This window comes from Vidua chalybeata, chromosome 11, assembly GCF_026979565.1.
Source record: "Vidua chalybeata isolate OUT-0048 chromosome 11, bVidCha1 merged haplotype, whole genome shotgun sequence".
NCBI lineage: Eukaryota > Metazoa > Chordata > Aves > Passeriformes > Viduidae > Vidua > Vidua chalybeata.
Genome location: NC_071540.1, coordinates 20,262,575 through 20,284,609, shown reverse-complemented (window position 1 = coordinate 20,284,609; position 22,035 = coordinate 20,262,575). Strand labels below are relative to the sequence as shown.

The window sequence follows — 22,035 nt, the reverse complement described above, 5'->3', positions numbered from 1 at the left end:
TGTTTTTTGGCGTGGCTTAGGTGAAACTACTGAGATGAAATCTGAGTTTAAGGATAAATACCTTCACACTTCTCCTCTTCATCCCATTTTGCTCCAGGCATGAGCCCAGTCTGCTCTCATTCAGCTTTTTCCCCCCTTCTCAGTATCAGTCATTTCCAGTCAATAGCTGTGCAGAAAACTGTGCAAATGTTACCTTTAAATAAACATGAAAACCTACATCTACTGAATTCTGCTAAGGAACAAATCTCATCCACTTCCCTTTCATCTCCTTGCTCCAGTTTCTCAGCATTCTCCTGGGAGTTTCTGCCAGGCCCGGGAGCTGAAGCTGAGCATGGTGAGCCCCAGCTCTGTCACTTCCCCTGCAATCCCACCCCAGTGATGGCAGGAGCTCCTCGTATGACTGAGCTCATATTATTGACAAAATGAGAAAAATACAAAACAACCACCAGGACAATCCCAGGCAGGATTTGCTTTTGGAGCACCTTGGTGGCATCTGCCGCATTTCTTTCTGTGTCACTGCAAGTGCAGGGGGGTGCAGGAATGCTGTGGGGCTTCTAGGAGGGGGCAGGATCTGGGATTAGGGGTGTTGGAGGGGGAACAGCTGCCCGGAGCATCGGGAAGATGCCAGCATTTACCCTGGCAAAGGAGGCTGTGCCCAGCAGTGCAGGATATGTAAATACAGGCTCGGTCTGCGCTGGGTAAGAAGCTTAATGCTGGCGCAGGTGCTTGGGGAGGGAGAGGATCAGTTGGAATATGAATCAGCTCCCATTTTATTCCATCCACTCCCGGCAGCTTAAAGGCTGCGTGTTATTTACAGAGCAGGTTTGTCGAGCGGCGCGGGGCACGCCGGGAAGCGGAGTTATCTCCTGCTGGCTAAATAACTAGGACACAATTCCTGCCTCCCATTCAGAGTGCCACTGAGAGGGGACGGGGCAGAGCTTCTGCTCCTTCACTTCTGCCTTTTTCAGCGGAGGAGACGCTCACAGGCTCTCGCGTTCCAGGGGCTGAGCTGAGCTCCAGCCTGAGTGGCTTTTGCCCTGTTTCTGGTTCCTTCTGAAGCTGAGCTGGAGCAGTGACTCAGGGGAAAAGCACTTGGACCTCCTCCCTGCAGACGCTGCTGTACCTGCCTGTCAGCAACCGCTGCCTTGCATTTATCTTGCCTTTGTCAACACGTTCAAAGGCCCGAGCTGGGGCTTGGCACAGCTTCCCTGCGAGGCTGGAGAGGGAGGGCAGAGCCCGGGTCAGGCACAGGGAGCTGCCCTGGGCACGGGGAGAGCGTGGCAAAGTGATGCCAAGCAAGCGTTCTCCTCTTAATGGGGCCTTAGTATCAATAGTTGATTTGGCATTAAACAGGCTTTACATGCCTGGGCTCTGCAGATGGAGGGAGGTCCTGGTGCTGCAGTGGGCTGAGTACCACAGGGGACAAGGGGGCTGACCTTGAGCTGAAGGAGGAGAAGTTTAGATGGGATATTGGCAAAAAATCCTTCCCTGTGAGGGTGCTGAGGCCTTGACACAGGTGCCCAGAGCAGCTGTGGCTGCCTCTGGATCCCTGGAATTGTCCAAGGTCAGGTTGAATGGGGCTTAGAGCAACCTGGGCTAGTGGAAGGTGTCCCTGCCATGGCAGGGCGTGGAACCAGATGAGTTTTGAGGTCCCTTCCCACCCAGACCATTCCAGGATTCTGTGATCACCAGCTTTTGCACCTGAGTTCCGTGCTCCATCACGTAGCAGGCTCTCAGGGGAGCTGCCCTGCTCCAGAGGGCTCCTGCTTTGAGGAGAGGCTGTGAGCTGCTGCTGTCAGTAGCAGAGCTCCTTACAGGAGGGAACTCCTGCCTCTCTGCTCCCTTTCCCTCCACGGGAGGGACTTAGGAACTAGTGGGATGCAGCCCTGAGAGTGAAGTGGATTAAAGAGCGTGTCTGAGGGCCTTGGATGCTCCGTGCTGTTGGATGAGGAGCTGTTTCTCCCAGGGTTAGTGGAGCCCTTATAAGGCTGCACAAGCCTGCCCGGGGCGGGCACTGGCAGCCCCCGGGCTCCTCCTGCTCCCTTCAGCCTGGAGGCTTTTGTAAAAATCTGCATGCCATATATGAATAATTCTCCTTTCTGGTCTAGATCCACAGATCCCCGTAGCAGGAGGAGATTACTCATGACTGAGGCAGAGCAGAGCACCACAGCAAGGGTTATATCAGTTGTCAGAAGCATTTCCTGATGGGCCTGGCCTGGCTGCGTGGTTACACCGTGTGCTCAGCACAGCCTTTGCCTCTTTATGGGGAAATGCTCCCTCTTGCACAGTCAAAAGTGCATTTTTGCTGCAGTGAGCAGCAAGCAGAACAGCACTTACCCCGGTTTTTGCTGGCAGAGGTTATAAAATGTGAGGTTTTTCTCCTTCCCCTTCTCCCCTTTTCAGAAAAGGGAACATGGTCCTTGTTTTTCGGTTCTTTATGAAATCTGTTGTGCTGTCAGGGCTTTCCAGACTGCATGAGTGAGTGCTGGGCTCCGTGTCCAGCACAGAGTCACCCACCGGGGTGTGAAACCTGCAGGGGAATCTGGGTGATTGAAGAGATGACATTTCAGTGCAGTTAATCAGCCCGTGCTCATCTCTGGGTTGTATTTCTTACAAACTTTGGTGCCTGAGGCTCACAGGAGTGGGGCTTCAGCTCCAGTCACCTCCATGCTCCACATGTTTTACTGCAGCACTGATAACAACATAAATTGAAACTTTCTGGACTTTTGTGTGTGTGCATGTATTGAGCTCTGGCTTTGGGAAGGCTGCAAGGGGCCCAGATTTAGGGAATTGCTTGGTTTTCACCACATCCAGTTGCTTTCTGGGTAAAACTGAGTCCATTCCTTTTTGTGATTCAGGGTGGGAACCTTCTCCCCCCTCTCCCTCCCCGCTGGCTGAGCCAGGACAGACCCCCTGGTGCAGGGAAAGTCCCTCTGTGGCAGCATTTGCTTTTTGCAGCGTGGGTTGTTTGCCCACAGCAGGAGTCTGACGTGGGGCATGGCCCAGGGCACCAGCCTTGGAGCCCTCCTGGGCTTCTCCTCCCAGGCTGCCCGTGCTGGTTTTGTTCATTGCTGCCTAATTTTTACTGACATCACAACCTGAAATGCTTGGAGCTCGTTTTGGAGAACAAAGGGCTTTGGGGATTTCCATGGCTGGCAGTGCAAGTCTCTGCATAAGCACTGGGCTGCGAGTCAGGCTCTGTCTGAGCAGGGTGACGGGGCTGGAAATACAGACTTCTTTGCATGGCTTTGTAAAGCATAGAATCATGGACTGGTTTGGGTTGGAAGGGACCTTAAAGCTCATCTCATCCCTTCCACTAGATCAGGTTGCTCAGAGCCCCATCTAAATGGCTCTATCTTACAGAAATCTGCATCAAAAAACCCCACAGGATTGTTTTTTGCTGTGAGAACTGGCCTTTGGCCAGTTTGTGTGTCACAAGTGCCCTGAGCAGATTGGTATCAGGGTCTGTGGTGCTGATGGGAGAAGCCCTTCCATCCCCACCCTGCAGCATCTCGCTCTGGGTGGCTGCTGGGGCCAGTTCCTGGTGGGTTTGTGCTCCAACCACAGCAGCTGAGAGCAGCTCGTGATGCATCTTTTCACTTTTGCAAGAGTAGCTCAAGGTGGGTTGTTACTCATACAGGAACTCTCCTGCAAGTGCAAATGTGGCAGGAGGGGATTTTTTCTGCACTCACAGCTGCTGACTGCCCTTTGCCAAAGCAGCTTTTATTAACACCTGCAATGGGGAACTTGCTGCTGCTGCTGAGCTCTCAACTCTTCCCCATCCCCAAACTCCTGTCCCGGCCTTGGAGAGCCCCAGCTCTTACACAGGGCTGCTCACAGAAGTTTCTCTGCAATTTCAAGACCAGGCTGGATGGGGCTCTGAGCAGCCTGATCTAGTGGAAGGTGTCCCTGCCCATGGCAAAAAGGGTTGGGATGAGATAAGCTTTGAGGTCTCTTCCAACCCAAACCATTCCAGGATTTTGTGATTCTAATTTGGATTTGTTCCATTTGTGAAACCTGATTCCAGCGAGTCTGAGCTTACTTTAAACATGAGAAGACCTAAAAATGAAGCCAGGTTTTACTGGAGTAAAGGACGACATTCTTCATTACAGAATTGGAAATAATTAGGGAAGTAAAGCTTGAAATAAGAAAACTAAAACTTTCAGGAATTGGACTCTCCAGCTGCCTTGATGTTCCACCCGCTGCTGCAGGCATTCCCCAGCAGGTCTCTGCTTTCCAGGGGGAAGCAAAGTCTGGATCTTCCTTGCTCCAATTAGTAGAAAAGGTTATCGTTGTGCTACTGTAGGAATTAATCTTCAAAGCGGTGCCGGCGCTGCCGCCGCTTCCTCGGCCGCCTGGTTTTGATTGTGCTGAGCTGAGTGGAGCAGCAGCTCCCAGCCTTGGGGCGGATGCAAAGGAAGCTCTGCCCGAGCGTGCCCGGCACCAGGATTCACGTGGACACTGCCAGGGCCACCTCTGCTCTCGGGAGGGTTTGTTCATAGATCCTCCTCTCTGTCTCTCCTCCCACAGGGAGATTTTAGCAACGTGGCTTTAAACTGCCAGAGGCCAGGGTTAGATGGGATATGGGGAAGAAATCTTTCCCTGTGAGGGTGGGGCACGGGTGTCCAGAGCAGCTGTGGCTGCCCCTGGATCCCTGGAAATGTCCAAGGCCAGGTTGGACAGGGCTTGGAGCAGCCTGGGATGCTGGAAGGTGTCCCTGCCCATGGCAGGGCTTAGAACAAGATGAGCTTTGAGGTCCCTTCCAACACAAACAATTCCATGATTCAGATTTTTAGAATGAGCTGTATTTTTACCTGTCCTGCCCTTTTTCTCCTGAGTGCACGGAGATCCCAGGCAGCATTAATCCAGCAGAAAACCTACCTGTATGTCTAAGAGCATCATCAAGATGCTTCTTGAACTCTGACAGCCTTGATGCCCTGACTGCTTCACCCTGGAGGAACCTCACAGACTCCTGTCTGAAGTGTTCAGAGATGCCTTTTATTCAGGTAGATACAAGGAAAAGTTCAGACTGTGAATGGCCACTCTGGAAAAAAGTGCATTATTTATTTGGTGGCTTTTTTTTCCAGGCAATATACACATTTTATTTTATTCCTTTGATAAAATATTTCATAGAATTGTAGAACTAGGACAGCCCAGGGTACCTGCTCACAACACGACATTCCTGGCAGGTGATGGAAGCCCCCTGGCCTCACTGCCACCTCCGAGCAGTAGAAGTGGCATCGTATTTTAGCCTGAACTATTTTTGTTCACCTCAGAAAGCACAAAAAGCAAAAGCTTTTCAATCGGGAGGGTTTAGAGGAAATGCTGGAGTGTTTATGTTGGCTGTGGGGGCTCTGTCCCGTGGCTGCGGGGCCGGTGCTTGGCAGCTGCTCTCCAGCAGGGCTGCCCTCGCTGGGGCTCCGAGCGTGCCTTGGCTGCCTCCCACCACAGAGCCCTGTCAGGCAGGTTTGTTTCTTTTGCTTTACCAAAAAAGGGATTTCCCCAGCCCATTTCCTTCATCCTCGCTGAGGGCGGCCCCGGGGCTGTCACGCTGCCTCCTCTCTCCCCTGTGGGTGAGCTCTGGGCTCCAGACAGACACAGAAAGAGGAAGGAGCGGCGCACACGGTGGCAGTGACACCGCAGTCCTGTGACTGCTGGCACTGGGGCCACCTGCCAGGGAGCTGCCAGGGCCAGGCAGCAGGGCTGTGCCTCTCTAAACAAGGGAATGCTCCTAGGTTGGCTCGTCTGAGCCTCCAGCCACGCTCTGGCGTGATTTCCTGTGCTGAGGTTCTTGTGTTTAATCTCACTCTGCCCCTAAAGCGCAGAGTCTGTGTTTTGCTGGGTTGTTGAAATCAGATCTGTGACAAAGCTGCTTGTGCTGCCCTTGTTCAGGCAGGGGCACAGTGGTCAGTCCAGAACTGCTCACTTAAAATAATCCTGTTCCTCACATATAAAAAACACAGGGCATGACCTGGGGCTGTGCATTCCTGGCACACTGGACTCCTGGAGGTTGAGCTGGGAACCAGCTCTCCCTGGTCATGTGAAAAATCTCACCTGTCTCAGTATCTGTAACTTTTGCTTGGGATGTTCATGCAAAATCTCTCCCTGCTTTTGAGCACTTCGCAGCATTTGTGCTTCACATTAAAATCCAAGCCAGCCCAAACAAGCAGGACTGATACAAAGCAGGAATGGGTCTTTCTTGTGGTGTGGTTGCATTTGGAAATCCTCAGATTCCCCCATCCCAGTCTACCTTCCCTCTGTGCCCGCAGCCATGTGCATCCTCAGCTTCACACAAAGTGTTGGCTTCGTTTTTCACATGAATTGGTTGGAATTTGGCACCACACAGCAGCCTTGATTGGCCTGGCTCTTCTCTGGTGATGGTAGAGCTCTGTATCTGGGTGGAGGCTGCATTGGCAAACCCACAGCAGAAAGGGAAGGGATGTTACATGAGGCCTGTGCAGGATTTGGGGAATCAGATGAGCACAGTGTGGAGAAGGCTCTTGTTGACCTTGGTCTCTTTTCTTCCCAGGATAAAGATAAAGTTTCTCTGACCAAGACTCCAAAGTTGGACCGGAGTGATGGCGGCAAAGAGGTGAAAGAGCGAGCGACCAAACGCAAGTTGCCTTTCACTGTCGGAACAAATGGAGATCAAAAAGACTCGGATACAGGTACAGAAACGCCACATCCCGCCCTCAAACCCGGGCTGCTGGGGAGCTCACAGGGTCCAGAGTGCAGCCAATCCATATGGAAGCGTTGTATCAAATTCCCTGTATTTTTAAATTGAAGGAAGAGGCACGTGGACAAGGGGCTGGATAACTGCTCTGCTCCACATGTGCACATCTGTTCTTAGTGATGTTTGTAGGTGGCTGTGTGAGGAGACCCCCTTCCTTCAGCTCTTGGCTGTTCTTCTTGCTTCTATCCCAGGTCAGGAACCGTGGCTGGGACAAGCCATGGAGCAGGGCCTGCTTGTGAGAACTTGGAAAACAAGGGAATAAAGCTGAGTAGTCTTTGAAAGAAAATCAGCAAGTAGAATCTGGTCAAGCAGGTCAGTCTTGTAGCAGAAGAGTGGCTGGTGCATGATGAGGCTCCTGGATGGGCTCTTGGATTTGCTAGCAGTTAGGAAGAGCTGTCACAAAGCTTTGGCATGGAGAAAATGGTATTGTTTGGTTGTAAGGGGCTGAGCTGTGGATTTCTGGGCAGAGCTTTGTGTGGGTCCTTTACTGTACATCCCTAAGAAATGTGCATTTGGAAATAGTTGCGGCCGGGTAAAGCTCAGTGGTTGTGTAGAGAGATAAAACAGGCAAAAAGTTGGGAATGTGCTTGGCAGTGGTACAAGGGCTGTATTTGGTGGTGCTGTGTGGTGAGCCTGGGAGGTGGCCTGACGTGGGATGTGTCTCCTCTGGTTCAGGAGTCAGGAGGGCAGATCTGGAAGGGCCAGGAGTGCCACTGCAGCTGGGAGGGCTGTTCCACGGGCAGGACATGCGGTGCTGACGTGTCCTGAGGGTGGCCCAGTGTCTCCACGGGTTTGTGTTCCTGAACTCCCTGTCTGGGGACAGAGTTTCCAAGCCTTCGTTACTTCTCTTAAACGTGTTGGCCATTTGCAAGGTTTTGGTTTGCTGTGGTGTCTCCCTTGGGGTGTCACCTCTGCAGGGGTGGCAGAGCTGATGAATCAGAGCTGGAGCTGCTCTTTGTCAAGGGTGTTTGTGCCACATTCAATACTGGCTTGAGAGTTAAAGCCCAAACTTGCTGCAGGGCTGTCTGACCCTTGTGACAGCTGGAATGTCACGACAAAGGGATCTGCCTTTCCCAGGGCTCTGGTCTCTCTCTGGCTGCAGAGATGTTGGAAATGTTTGCACTGGCAGCAGCGAGAAGGAAACCAAATGCAGAGGAGAGCAGAGAGAGCTGCTGGGAGAGGCTGTGGCTGCTGGGTGGGAGCAGCAGCCCACGAGACCCCCCTGCTCAGGGGCTCCCCTGTTACCCCTGTGCTTTCACAGCTGTGTGACTCTTATCTTGGACTCTCCTTCCCCTGCAGAGCTCTTCCCCTTCCTCTCCAGAGCTTGTCCTTCTGGGGAAGTGGGTGAGCTGAGGGGTAGCAGCAGCCCAGCTGCCAGAGGAGGCCTGGAGGGGGTCATGGCACTCACAGACCCATGTAAAGACAAACTGGGCTCTCACAGACTCTGGGAAGGTGTAGGGGAGGTGCAGGCGAGTCTCAACAGCCTGTTTGGTGGGGACTGGGGAGGAAGTAACTCAGCCACTGGGTTGGAGATCCCAGCAGGAATCAGTGTGCACAGTCAGACTGGTGCTTAGCAGGAGCCTGTTTCTCTTCGCTGACATCGTTCACTCCAGCAGGAATCAGATGCTGGAGATGGGAAAAGACTTAGTGGAGATAGGAAAAGACTTCCTGGCACCTTGCTCTGCTCTTGCACCACCCCATTGCAACTGTGGGGTGTTTCAAGCCTGTGTGGTCCTTGGCCTGGCTCGAGGTAGAGGCAGGTACAGACGTGTTTGTGGTGCTTAGAAGCTGCACGTTCTGGGGCTGGAGGGGTCCCCCCAAGTCTGTGCTGGTGCCATCAGTGGCACCTGGCTGAGGACACAGGTGTGACATGCAGGACAGGCTTTTGTCTGGAGCAAAGGCTGCTGTGCACCCACCCTGTGTTCCTGCAGGAGGGGGAGGCTGCTGCTGCTTGTTGTGCTCCTCAGCTTTGCTCCCAGCCCTCGGAGAAGCAGGATTGCACCATCACTGCTGGCTGACCCCAGGTGGTTTATGTAACGTGGTCCTGCTTCCCAGGCTGTCCATGGGCTGCTGTGTGTGCATGAGGGGGTGTGCCAGGATGTTCCACAGCCACGTGGAATTCAGCTGTAAGGACGTGGGAGCTGGGAGCTAGCAGAACTCTCTCCTTGCCTCTAGTGGGGTATTTTTCTCCTCTTCAAGTGTTCAAACAATAGCGTGGATTCTCATCCTGATGTGTTGCTGTGACTCATTTTCCTTAGCACGGTGTGTGTTGCTTTTTTCCCGGATGGCTCTGGCTCAGCCTTGACGTAGGTGCTCCATATCTGGGGTGAGAAACACCAGAGGTGGGTTTGTCTCCCATGGAAATGCAGGGCCAGGTGTGGGGCAGCAGCTGGTGCTGCAGGATGGTTGGGGGGTAGATGGGATATTGGGAAGGAATTCCTCCCTGTGAGGGTGCTGGGGCCCTTGCACAGGGTGCCCAGAGCAGCTGTGGCTGCCCCTGGATCCCTGGCAGTGTCCAAGGCCAGGTTGGACATGGCTTGGAGCACCCTGGGAGAGTGGAAGGTGTCCCCTCCATGGCAGGGAGTGGTTTGAGATGAGCTTTAAGGTCCCTTCCCACCCCAACCATTCCAGGATTCTGTGGGCTCACAGGGGCTCTACTGGCCAGCACTGTGCTGAGCCCATGGTTTGGGTACATTTGGTTCAGAGCTAAATCTTTTCAAATAATCTTTCTCAAAATGGTTTCTAGAGCAACAATTCTGGCTCTCGGGTTCCTCAGAGTTAACGAAATAAACTGCCTTTAGGAAAAAAAAACGGCACCGAGCCGTGAGCCTCCAGACTGTGCATGTTACAGCTCCAGCACTGTGGGAGCAGCATCTCTGTGCCTCAGACTTCTCCTCCTTCCTTCTCCTTCCCTCATGTGGCATCTCCCCACATCCACAGGCGCTGCCCAGAGCCTACGTGCTGCCTGGCAGCCGCCAAACGAGCACAGCCAGCTTTTCCCCAGCAGCTCCAGCAGCGTGCGAGGCTGCCTGCAGCTCCCCGGCCGTGTGCTGCGCCGGGAGGGGGCTTCAAACCCAGCGATTGGATAATTGTGGTATGAACAAGCACGCAGAGAGCGAGCAGCAGGGAGAAGGGAACAGTCCTGCTGGGAAGGCACCTGGCAGGAGAGGTGGGCACGGGCGGCTGGCGCGGCGGTGCCGTGGCCGCGGCGCTGAGCCGCGGCTGAGTCACGGCTGACTCAACGGCACCAGACTGCCGGCGTGGGGCCGGGCACTCCCCACCTGCCTCGGGCTGGGACGGGATGGATCCGCACCAGCAGGTCCCTGGCTGCAGAGTGGGACAGGTAACGCTGCTGGAGAGCAGCTGGAGGTGTGTGGAGCGCAGCGTTCCGCGCGCCCGCCGCTCCTGAGCGTGGTTTCCTTAGCTGGATGTCACGCTGTCGCTTGAGTCCCTTGGCTTGAGGCACAGCTGTGGTTTCCAGGCCTTTAGTCATCAGCAAGGGAGAGTTGGGGCTCAGTACAAATCTCAGAGCACACTGAGGTAATTTTGGGCTCTGACAGCTCTCCCTGGGAGCTGGGGAGGCCTGAGCGAGGCTGGGTCAAAGCTGGTGGTGCCCAGCAGTGCTGGGGGCACTGCTCTCCTTGGGGTCCCACTGCCTCCCTGGGGCTCCTGCTCCCTCCCTGGGTGTTCCAGTCCCTCCCTCTTTGTCCAGTTCTCTCCCTGTGTGTCCATCTCCTTCCCTGAGTGCTCTTGGAGGAAGGAATAAGGGAGAGAAACCCCACCAGCTCTCCAAGCTGGTCTGTGCTGAGGTATTAAACTTCCCGGGCTCCGAGGGCTCTCCTGGTGCCCAGGGCTGATCCCGGGGGCTCAGGGAGGTGCTGTGGTGGATGGGGGCCAGCGTGAATGTGGTTGGCAGGAACTGGCCTTGGAGTTTCAAACTCCTTCTCTCTAATCCCCCGAGGTTGTTACGTGACGCTAATTAGTAGGTTAGAAAATGCTTGATGAGTCAGCTGACCCAAACCATCCTCTCCCGGAGCTGGCTGCTGCTTGCCTAATGCTGGAGCGTTTGGAGTGACAGGGCATGGGAACGGGCTCGTTAGTCCCGGGCTTGTTAGTCCTGAGTCGGCAAGGCTGGCGAGGGAATCCGTGAGAAGCAAATTGCTGGCTTATTAAAAAAGGCATCTGCATCCCACAGTGGTGTTTGTGCCCTTCCCCGTGCCTGGCTGCGCTCCGGTGTGTGCAGCTGGGGGCTCGGAGGGGCTGCGCTGCAGCGGGGCTTTCTTTGCTTGTGTCATTTCAGTGCTTTTACTAAAATAGTAAGAAACTGCTCTCACCTAGCAACCAGGGAGAGAGTGAATGTCAGAGCTTCTCCCTTCCTAGCTGGGCTCCATAATGCCGGTACAGTGTGGAGAGCCTGGCACACACCAGCCTTCAGATCACCCTGAGAAACTCCCCGTGTGCAGCAGCCATCTGGGAAGGGCTGTGGAGAAAACCAGGTCGTTTTATGATGGGAGCTGCCATAAATCTCCCTCCTCCCCCCTCATCACCTCCTTAACATGCAGAGGGAGAGGTTGCAGTGTGCTTGTGTCTCTGTGAACCAAAAATCTATCAATGATGGCTTTTTCCTTAATACAAGAGCTTTTATCAGCGCTGTCTGCAGAGTGTCCTGGCCCCAGCTCTGGGAGGGGAGGGCTGGCCAGAGCCTTCCTCCCCCATCCTCCCTCCTCCAGCTCTTTCTATTTCGTGGGAAATGAACAGTCTGGACTTGAGAATTGATCTTGCTCTGAATAACTCACTTTTAACATGGAGATTGTTGTTTGTGATGAAGCCTCTGGGTTGCTCTCACAGCATGTTGGGAGCCAGTGGCCACTCTGTGAAGGAGCTGCTTTTGCACATCAGGGCACAGCTGTGGGGTCTGGCCCACAAGTGTAGGGAGAGCACCTGGATTTGGACCACAGGCTATCACACAGCATTAAACCTCTCTAGTCAAATTGTATTTTAAAATAGTGCAGCCAGTGGGGTTGGGCCCTGCAGATCCTCATCCCCAAGTAGCCCAGCTGAGCACTGGGGATGGTGGGCTCAGCTGCACACTGACATGGTTATAAAGGGGCTTGTTCCTCCTGCTGGCACCTTTTCTCTGCTCCTGACTCACAGCCAAGGTCTCCACCATCCTTTCCAGCAGTGTGGGACGAGGCTCTGGCTCTGGTCCTCCATCCTTCAGGTGGGAACGAGCTCCCCACTCTATGGGAGCAGCTCAGGGCGCCTTCTGTGCAGGCAGACCTTGCTTTTCCTCTTGTTTTCCTCTTGTTTTCTTGTTTGGCACTAGGCTGATAAACCAAATCACCTCCTGGCTGCGCCCCTGCTCCGTTGGCTCTGCAGTGTGCCCGTGACCTCCTGGTGCCAGTGTCCCCCCAGCCCAAGCTGTGTTCCTCTGCATTCCAGGGGTCTCCTGCTCACCCTCCTCACTGAGCTCTTCACCACCAAGTGCTCTGGCCTGTCCTGCTGCCCTCTCATGTTTGTCCACCTGTGCCATGGTGCTGCTTCCCATTCCAGGCTGCTTCTGCCACCTCCAGCCTTCCCCTCAGCCTGCTTGTCCTTCAGTTCTGGAGCTCCCCAGAGGATGTGGTGCTGCTGTCAGCCTTTCACTCCTGAGCCACGGGCCCACACTGCAGGTGCCCTGGGAGTGCATCCTCAGGGCTGGACCTGCTCTGCCCTGCTTTGAGCCGACATGCTCCAAACCGTGTAATGCCCTCCGAGTTCTGCAGCAGGAATGAGTCACTCTTACGCAGGCTGGTCGGGCTGGGGGGAGCGCAGCCCGCGTGCTCTCCCGGGGGTGCAGTGCAGTCTCTGTTGCTGTCTGTGCCGCTCTAATTTATTCCTATTGATCTCCTGGTCGTGCTCGCTCGGCTCGGCAGCGCCTGCACAGCCCCTCTCTCCGGCGGGGCGGCACTCGGGGTGGCCGTGCAGCACCGGGACACTCGGCACGAGCTGCTGGTTTGGAACTGGTATTTTTCCTCAGGGTTCCACCTTCCGTGCGTGTGTTGTCATGCCGAGCAGTGGGAGCAGATGCTTTCTGCATTACGGGGTGTGCTGCGTGCGTGGGGAGCGAGGAGCTGGGCTCCGGCGTCCCCAGGACCTGCCAACGTCTCGCCGTGCCTTGGAGAAACCTCTGAGAGGTTTTCCATCACGGCCCTGCTCTCCTCCTACCCCTCTCCGTTTCAGCTGGGGCTGGGTTCAGCCTGTGTCTGCACACAGAGCCAGCCCAGCAGCACTGAATCCCTCTCAGGTCTGCTCTGGGATCCCTATGGAGCTGCCGAGGCGCTTCCAGCAGCCCTGGATTTGTGCTCCCCATTGCAGCACTGCCCGGAGCCTCATGTGGGCACAAGAACCACCCTCAAGCTGATGCTCAAACCCCTTTGTCCTGGGAGTCTGCTCCTGCTCAGCCTTCGCAGCCTCTCGGGCTCCGTGTGATGAAAGGCAGGAGCAGTTCCCGGCTCAGCTCCTGCTTTCCCCTTTAAGCCTGCGCACGCGGTTCCTGCTGGCGTCAGCGCGAGGGAAGAGCCGAGCAGGATCCCCGAATTAAACCAGGGCTGGTGCTCGGGAGGTTTGCAGAAGGGCTGAAGCAAGCAGCAGCAAACAAGCTGCTTTAAAAATAGCTGCATGGAGGTGTGGCTCATCCCGGGCTCACGGAGCATCCGTGGGCTGCCATGGTCTCCCTCCCACTGGGATCTGTGTGCACGGTGCAGCCGCCGCCGCTGCCGGCACTGAGGGCTCCCTGCCCGCACACCCCCCGTGTCTCTGGGGTTTGTGCTTGCTGAAGGGGCTTTAGTGTCAAATAAGCTTTTTCTCTGTCAGCCGAGGTGGGTAACACTGGGAGAGTTTCTCTCCAATCGCTCCGTGTTGCTGCAAGATGTTCCAGAGGCGCAGTCATTTGGAGGCACGGGAGCAGCCTGCAGGAGCCAGTGAGCTGAGATCTCTGTGCAGGGACAACTTTAAATCTGCTGCAAATCTGATTCTGAGCAAAACCCTCTGGGCTGCAATAACACACGTGCAGCTCTGTGAGCCTGGGACCAGCCAGGGCTGGGAGAGCCAGCCCAGTGTCAGGCAGGGCTCTCACCCTGCTGAGGCTCAGGATGGGAAGTGGATGATGGGAGCAGCTCTGTCTCCATCCTCTGCTAATGTTTCAGACCCAATTAAGGATCTTGTTTATGCGGTCCCTCCACCTTGCCTGAGGATTGTGCCACACCAGGGTGCCAGCACTGGAGCCATAGAATCACAGAATCATGGGATGGTTTGGATTGGAAGGGGGCTTAAAGCTCATCTCCACCCCCTGCCATGAGCAGGTACACCCTCCACTGGACCTTTAGGGTAGGGTGTCACACCAGGTTGCTCCAGGTCCCATCCAGCTGGCCTTGAACCCTTCCCACAGGGAAGCACGAGCCCGAGTCCTCGGCTGCCTCCCCATAGCGAGCGAGAGCGCGGCAGCCGCTCTCCAATTTATTTTTATCTTGTTGATCACATGCTTTGTAATGTTAAATGTTCTGTGGAGGAGGAAATTTCTGCAACTGCAGAATGAATAGGAGTTTAGGGGGGTTTCGGTTGAACTTGATAATAAATTTTTGCAAATCCCAGGCTCGTGCTGGCAACCTGCAGCAGCAGCCAAGGGATATTAATGAAAATGTTCCCATTCTAATTGTGGCTCTGTACGTGTGGAGCAGCCCTGGGCATTGTGTTCTTCAGGGACTCTGCTTGGTGGCACCAGCCAAGATGTGACCCCTCAAGCATCTTCATGCCTGGCTTTGGGGCATGGATGGATGTGACCAAGGCTGGGGGAAGCCAGGCCTGGCTGAGCAGGGTTTAAGCAGCTTGGAGAGTCTCAGGAGGAGCAGGGAGGTGCTGCACACGTGGATCAGGTGTCCCTGTGTCCCCTGGCAGGACACACAGCACAGCAGCATGGCTTCTGGAGCCATCCTGGCAAAGTTGTCTTCCCGTAAGCACACTGGATTTAATTTTATTTTAAGCCATTAAAAACTGTCCTAGGATCTGATTTCATCTTCCAGCTCTGTTACAGCTGCCAGGATGACCAAAATGTGGTTTCAGAGTAGACTGGGATTCGCCTTCAATGCAGACTTGTTTCCAGGGCTTGCATTTCATAGAATTATGGAATGGGTTGGGTTGGGAAGGACCTTAAGACAGATCTTATCCCACCCTGCCAGGGGCAGGGACCCCTTCTGCAGGCTCCAAGCCCTGTCCAGCCTGGCCTTGGACACTTCCAGGGATGGGGCAGCCACAGCTTCTCTGGGCAATGAGCAGAAGGCTTTGAAGAGGGGTGACCAAGCTCTCTGGTTGAGAGGTTCCCTGGAATAGTCATTATTTCTTAAATGTACAGGATCCCAGGAGCAGGGGTGGATGAAAATCACCTGCTCCAGGTGGGCCCTGAGCAGCAGAGGTTGGCAGCTCTGTGCCCAGAAGAGGTTTTCTGGAGCTGGCTGTGCCTCAGCTGCGGAGCTGCGAGCGGCAGGAGCGGAGCATCCCCACTCGCTGCTGCCCTCGTCTGCCAGAGACCTTTCCTCGGCTGCAGTTGGGTGGGTGAAGGAGGAAACCTGTGCTGTGGTGCACAGTCTGGTGGCCGTGTGTGACCCTGTCCCTTGGTGGTCTTTGTGTGGAGACACCACAGGCTCCGTGCCGCTGGCAGCGTGCCCGTCACCCACACCGAGCGTGACAGAGGGGGCTGAGCAGGGCTGGGGGAGAGGCTGCAGGATTGTTGGTTTTTATTAAGGTGGAGGTACTGAGGCACCTTCAGGTTGCCCAGAGCAGCTGTGGCTGCCTCGTTCCTGCCTTGGAAGGCAGGGTTGGAGGGTTGGCAAGCTCCAAGGCCAGGTTGGACAGGGCTTGGAGCACCCTGGGCTAGTGGAAGGTGTCCCTGCCCATGGCAGGGGTGGGACTGGATGAGGTTCAAGGTTCCTTCCCACCCAACCATTCCGTCCTTGTGTGACTGTGGTTTGGGGGTGGTTGCTCTTGGTCTCTCAGCAGGAGCTGCCTTTGCAGCTGAATGATTTAGAAGACCAAGTATCAGGCTGGATTTGGGATGACAAGCCAGGCACTTTTGGGGTTTCTTCCTCCCCTTCCCTCCCCGTGTTTGTTTTTTTAGAGGTTGTAGAAGACCTGAGGGCAGCTGGGTGTTCTGGGCCAGGTGGGAGCAGCCACTTTGGGAGGAGAGGACCAGCCTGGTACTCCCCACACCTCTTTGGCTGCAGCCTCCTTGCTTTGATGGTGGTGATGATGATGAGATGGGTGTGATGGCCACATTTCTGAGGTGTCAGCCTGTATCTTTCTGCTCTCCTTGTTGATGCTGTTCAGTGCCTCCAGCTGGGTCCATGCTGTGATGGTGTCAGTCTGAGCAGGCTCCTCCAGGCACCCTGGCATGGGATGGAGGCTCCTAAAGCAGGATGGGAGGTGCAGCAGTGGCTGTGGCCCCTCAAAGGGGCTGCTCCCTCTTTCCTCTGCTGCTCTTTGGTGGTGGAGGAGAATGGGAGGCTGTTGGAGGAGCAGGAGTCAGGCGTGTCCTGGCTGCACCCTCAGTGCTGTGAGCCTGGGTGGCTGCTCCAGGTGCCAGGGCTCCCACTGCAGGGATCCATCCCTCAGCAGAGGGATCCCTCCCTCAGCACAGGGATCCCTCCATCACCACAGGGATCCATCACTCACCACAGGGACCCATCCCTCAGCACAGGGATCCCTCCCTCAGCACAGGGATCCATCCATCACCACAGGGACCCATCCCTCAGCACAGGGACCCATCCCTCACCACAGGGACCCATCCCTCAGCACAGGGACCCATCCCTCAGCACAGGGATCCATCCATCACCACAGGGATCCATCACTCACCACAGGGACCCATCCCTCAGCACAGGGATCCATCCATCACCACAGGGACCCATCCCTCAGCACAGGGACCCATCCCTCACCACAGGGACCCATCCCTCAGCACAGGGATCCCTCCCTCAGCACAGGGATCCATCCATCACCACAGGGACCCATCCCTCAGCACAGGGATCCCTCCCTCAGCACAGGGATCCATCCATCACCACAGGGACCCATCCCTCAGCACAGGGACCCATCCCTCACCACAGGGACCCATCACTCACCACAGGGACCCATCCCTCAGCACAGGGACCCATCCCTCAGCACAGGGATCCATCCATCACCACAGGGACCCATCCCTCAGCACAGGGACCCATCCCTCAGCACAGGGACCCATCCCTCAGCACAGGGATCCATCCATCACCACAGGGATCCATCCCTCAGCACAGGGATCCATCCATCACTCAGCACAGGGATCCTTCCCTCAGCCCAGGGATCCCCCCTCAGCACAGGGATCCATTCCTCACCACAGGGATCCCCCCTCAGCACAGGGATCCCCCCTCAGCACAGGGATCCACCCCTCAGCACAGGGATCCATTCCTCACCACAGGGATCCCCCCTCAGCACAGGGATCCATCCATCACTCAGCACAGGGATCCCCCCTCAGCACAGGGATCCATTCCTCACCACAGGGATCCACCCCTCAGCACAAGCTTTTCGGATCTGTCGGTCCCACGCTCGGACGGGAGCATGGCTTTGGGCTCCAGTGACACTGATGGCTTGTGTCCCTGTGTCCTTGTCCCACAGAGAAGCAGGGTCCCGAGCGGAAGAGGATTAAAAAGGAGCCCGCCACCAGGAAGCCTGGCCTGCTCTTCGGCATGGGCCTCTCGGGGATCCGGGCAGGGTACCCGCTCTCCGAGCGCCAGCAAGTCGCTCTCCTCATGCAGATGACAGCAGAAGAGTCTGCAAACAGCCCAGGTGAGACTGGGGGGGGGGGGAATTTGTTCTGAATTCCCTGAATTCAGGCGAGAGCTGCAGTGAGAGGCTCCCAAACATCTGGAATTCCCGGTTCCCGAGGTCACCAGAGGTTCAGGTCTGGCAGCAGGACTGAGCTGCCACCCCTGGCATGGTGCAGGGGGGCTGCTTTGCTGCTGTGTGGGGTCTCACTCCTCCCGCAGGGCTCTGCAGGTGACTCCAGGTATGGTGTCACTGGGATCTGCACGTGGCTCTGGCTGCCCTGCCTTTTTCCAGTGTCCCTCGGGCCAGTCCAGGCCACCACCCAGCCCGCCCCGGCTGCTCGGCTGGAGCTTTGGTTCCATGGGAGCCTCCTACACCTCAGCTCTGCGTTTCCCACTGGCCTCTCAGCCTCTCTCAGTAGAGGAGGATTGCGAATAAAGACAAAATATCATCCTCTGTAGGTTTTTAATATTTCTTCTCTTGGATGGGGATAAGATGTGTAACCACCACAGCTGTAATTTGAGGTGTGGAGCAGCTGGAATGTGTTTACCACGGATTTTGTGTTCTAGTCATTTTTATCTGCTGCGAACGTGTCCCCCCCCCCACCGTTTTTGGAGTGCTATCCCATGTGGTCACATCCACATCCTACACACAACACTGCAGCTTTTAGCCAAAAAAACACCAATCTCACTGCTTATGCTGCTGTTATTTGGGAAAACTAAAAGGAAACAAGCTGCAGAGCATTCCAGTGTTCTCCCAGGAAATGCAATCTCCTCCCAAGGCCATCAGGCCTCACATGTGCTTGGTAAAAGGCCACTTCCCTGGGGAATTGAGGTTTGAGGGTGAGGAGCTGCATTGTCTGCTCCCAGATCACGGGATTGCCCACAGAGTTTGCCAGGATTGCAGCTCTCCAGTGGGTCTGGCAGCTCACAATTCCCATCTCCGTGGGACACACAGGCTGCTCTGTTCACATCCACTCCAGAGCTTGGGTTGCCTCTTGCTGCCTTGTGGTGAATATTTTGGGAAGAGCCGGGGCGAAACGTGATGCACGAGCTCCCTCTAAGGGCTTAGGAATTCCATGGAATGGCAGTCCCTGACGCTGTTTCTCTCCTCCCTGCAGTTGACACAACACCAAAGCATCCCTCTCAGTCTACAGTTTGTCAGAAGGGAACTCCCAACTCTGCCTCCAAAACCAAAGATAAAGTGAATAAGAGAAACGAGCGAGGAGAGACTCGGCTGCATCGCGCTGCCATCCGCGGGGACGCCCGGCGCATCAAGGAGCTCATCATCGAGGGTGCAGATGTCAATGTGAAGGACTTTGCAGGTAACAGCCCAGGAATCCCAGCTTGCTTCCCACCTGGTTGTATGTTCCACCTCCAAGAACGACTCCCACCAGAAAAAGTAGTTTGTTTCTAACGTTGCGCCTTGGAAAGAGGGGATACGCCAAAAATTGTGATTTTGCTCTTTGAAGAGGAAAACGTACTTCTGCCCTTAAAAAACAACAACAACAAAAAAAAACCAAATAACAACAAAAAGACACATAAAAAATCCCCAAAAGCATCAGTTTTTTTGTTGAAGTTTGGGAGCAAAATTCAGAATTCCCAGGCTGTGCAGTCTGCTTGAGGTGAAGCTGGGCTGGGCAGGATCCTGAGAATCCCTGGAGCTGTTGTGGCTCCACACACCAAAACTGACCAGGCCTCTCTGGACCATTTCCTTCTGCTCTTCCATGGGGGTGCCGTGTTGGAAGTCTGGAGGGTGATTTGCAAAGGGAGGTGGGCTGGTTTAGCTCTATTTTTACTTAAAAGAGAAGGAATTACGTGCACGGAAATACTGCTGAGAGTGGGTTTGTGAAGTCAGCGCTCTGGAGTTGGGGGGCTGATGCCTGTGAATTTCTGGGAGTTGTTTTTAAGGACTTAACGTGGGGGTGCTGCTGCTGGGGAGGGAATGTGAAGGGCAAGGTTAGGCTCCCAAGTTGGAGGAGTTGTTAACCATGCTGACCCTCAGCTCAGGAGTATTACCTCGTCCTCCTCCTCCTCCTTCTCCTCCTCCTCAGCAGTGCTGCCAGGCTCCTGCTTAGGCTGGTGGGATGAGATGGGAACAGCCCTGAGTCCTGCAGGGAGAAGGCAGCCACAGGATGCTGGTGAAGGGGTGATGAAGGTGCCATTCAGTGGGGCTGGGTCAGCCTTTCTCCAGCACGTCCAAGAGCTTGACTTTGCTCTTTGCTGTTCTCTTCGCGTGATTTTGGGACTATAAATAGATATGGCTGTTCCTCCACCCGTGTGATTAATCCCAGTGCCAGACTGAAGTATCAGTTGTGATTAATTCCGGGCACAGGTGCCCCCTCCAAAGGCTCCAAGTGAAGGTAACGGAACGCGCTCCCACGGCGCTATCAGCAAAACACCGGAGCAGTCGTGCTGGGAAACTTCAAAACAGGCTCTGCTTAAAAATAGTCTGTTGGAACACGATAAAATATTTTGTTCTGTGCTCTTTGGAGATTTGTTGAGAGCTGGAGCCACCATGACTGTGGAGATGCTGCTGTTTGGTTGCCCCCCGAGCCCAGGCTGGTGTTCCTGTGTTTGGAGAGCACACAGAAAATCTGTGTGGGGGCTGTCTCGAGCCCTGTCTGCAGTTCTGAGCTAGAACTGGTCTGGGCACCAGAGTTTTCCTTACAGAGGGTTTGGAACCTAAAGACAAACCTAAAAGAGCTTAAGAGAAGGCTGGAGAGGGACGTTTCACAGGACCATGGAGTGGCAGAACAAGAGGGAATGGCCTTAAGCTGACACAGGGCAGGGTTAGATGGGATATTAGGAAGAAATTCTTCCCTGTGAGGGTGGTGAGGCCCTGGCACAGGGTGCTCAGAGAAGCTGTGGCTGCCCCATTGCTGGAAGGGTTGAAGGCCAGATTGGAGGGGACTTGGAGCAACCTGGGATAGTGGAAGGAATCCCTGCCCATGGCTGGGGGTGGGAATATATGAACTTGGAGGTCCCTTCCAACCCAAACCATTTCATGGTGGTATAAATGGGAATGGATTTAAGACCTGCCTTTCACATGACATCAGCAATTCTCCTTATTTCCCATATAAAACTTTCCATTTCCAGGGCCTGTGTGTCAGGTCTGGCAGATGCTCTGACTGTAGCACATGGTATGACCAGGGAGAGAAGTGGGATTGATGCTGTGACTGCCTGGCAGGAGTAGCAGGGCAGGGCTGCAGCTTCCTTCCCGCTGTGCCGCAGGGATCCGGGCAAACGCTCGGCCACCAGAGCAACGCAGCCCTGACCCTGCTGACCCTGCAGGCTTTCCCTGTGTCTCAGTGCCACTGCGAGGGCGGTGCCGTGTCCTGAGTGTCCCTGTCCTTGCAGGCTGGACGGCGCTGCACGAGGCCTGCAACCGGGGCTACTACGACGTGGCCAAGCAGCTGCTGGCGGCGGGCGCCGAGGTCAACACCAAGGGGCTGGACGATGACACCCCCCTGCACGACGCGGCCAACAACGGCCACTTCAAGGTCGGGGTGCTGGCATTCACTGCCCTGCTTTAAATGACTCTCCTGGAAACTTGTGCTTCGAGCAGCCCACTGTGAAAACACAGAGATTCTGGGTATTTTTGTCTCATTTCCCATGGAGTGGGCAGGAGTTTGTGTTCAAGGCCAGGCTGGACAGGGTTTGGAGCAGCCTGGGTTAGTGGAAGGTGTCCCTGACCTTGGTGGCATGGGATGGGCTTGAAGGTCTCTTCAAATCTAAATTAAATCTAAATGATTCCCTGATTATTCCCTGTTGAGTGTTTTAGTTGGTGCTGCCCTGCACAGGGGGATGGTTCATTCTTCTGGAACTGGGACAGGAGCATGATTTTGTGCCTTGTTCTTTCCCCTTCTTTCCTGCCCAGGTTGGTTCTTAGAATCACAGGATCATTAAGGTTGGAAAAGACCTCCCCAGTCATCGAGCCCAGCCATTAACCTGCTGCTGCCAGTGCACCACTAAACCCTGTCCCTAAATGTTTTTTTAAACACTTCCAGGGATGATGATTCCACCACTTCCCTGGGAATGTTGCTGGGGTTTCTCTCTTAGGTTAGAACCACAAGGCATGTCCTGAAGACACTATTTTTTTTAGTTATGTGTGAAAATTATGCAAAAAAACCCTGGAATCAAAACATCATGAGCATCTTCAAGCCTCAGTTTCTCTTTTCAGGTGGTGAAATTGTTGTTGCATTATGGAGGGAATCCTCATCAAAGCAACAGGAAGGGCGAGACACCTTTGAAAGTAGCGAATTCTCCCACCATGGTGAACCTGCTCCTGGGGAAGACCACGTACCCCTCCAGCGAAGAGAGCTCCACAGGTGAGACTGGCCTTTCTGTGGCCGTGGCAGTGACAGCTGTGGCCTGCAACTAACACAGAGACCTTAAGAGGACAGTGAAGTTAGACTCTTGTCAGATGCTGCCATGGTCAGGAGCCCGCCTGTAGCTCCTGTAGCCAAATTCAGACAACATAAC

At 54.8% G+C, this 22,035-nt stretch overlaps 1 protein-coding gene across 6 annotated transcripts in view; it reads left to right on the top strand.

Annotated features, from left to right (window-relative positions):
* The window catches only part of ANKRD11 (ankyrin repeat domain containing 11), a 131,444-nt gene that overhangs the window by 98,362 nt on the left and 11,047 nt on the right, over positions 1-22,035 (top strand). For all 6 annotated transcript variants that reach the window (XM_053952403.1, XM_053952405.1, XM_053952404.1 and 3 more), the window contains 5 exons: positions 6,530-6,668; positions 17,402-17,572; positions 18,672-18,875; positions 20,911-21,053; positions 21,734-21,881. In XM_053952403.1, coding sequence (XP_053808378.1) covers positions 6,530-6,668; positions 17,402-17,572; positions 18,672-18,875; positions 20,911-21,053; positions 21,734-21,881 — 805 coding nt within the window. The remainder of the gene's footprint in view (positions 1-6,529; positions 6,669-17,401; positions 17,573-18,671; positions 18,876-20,910; positions 21,054-21,733; positions 21,882-22,035) is intronic.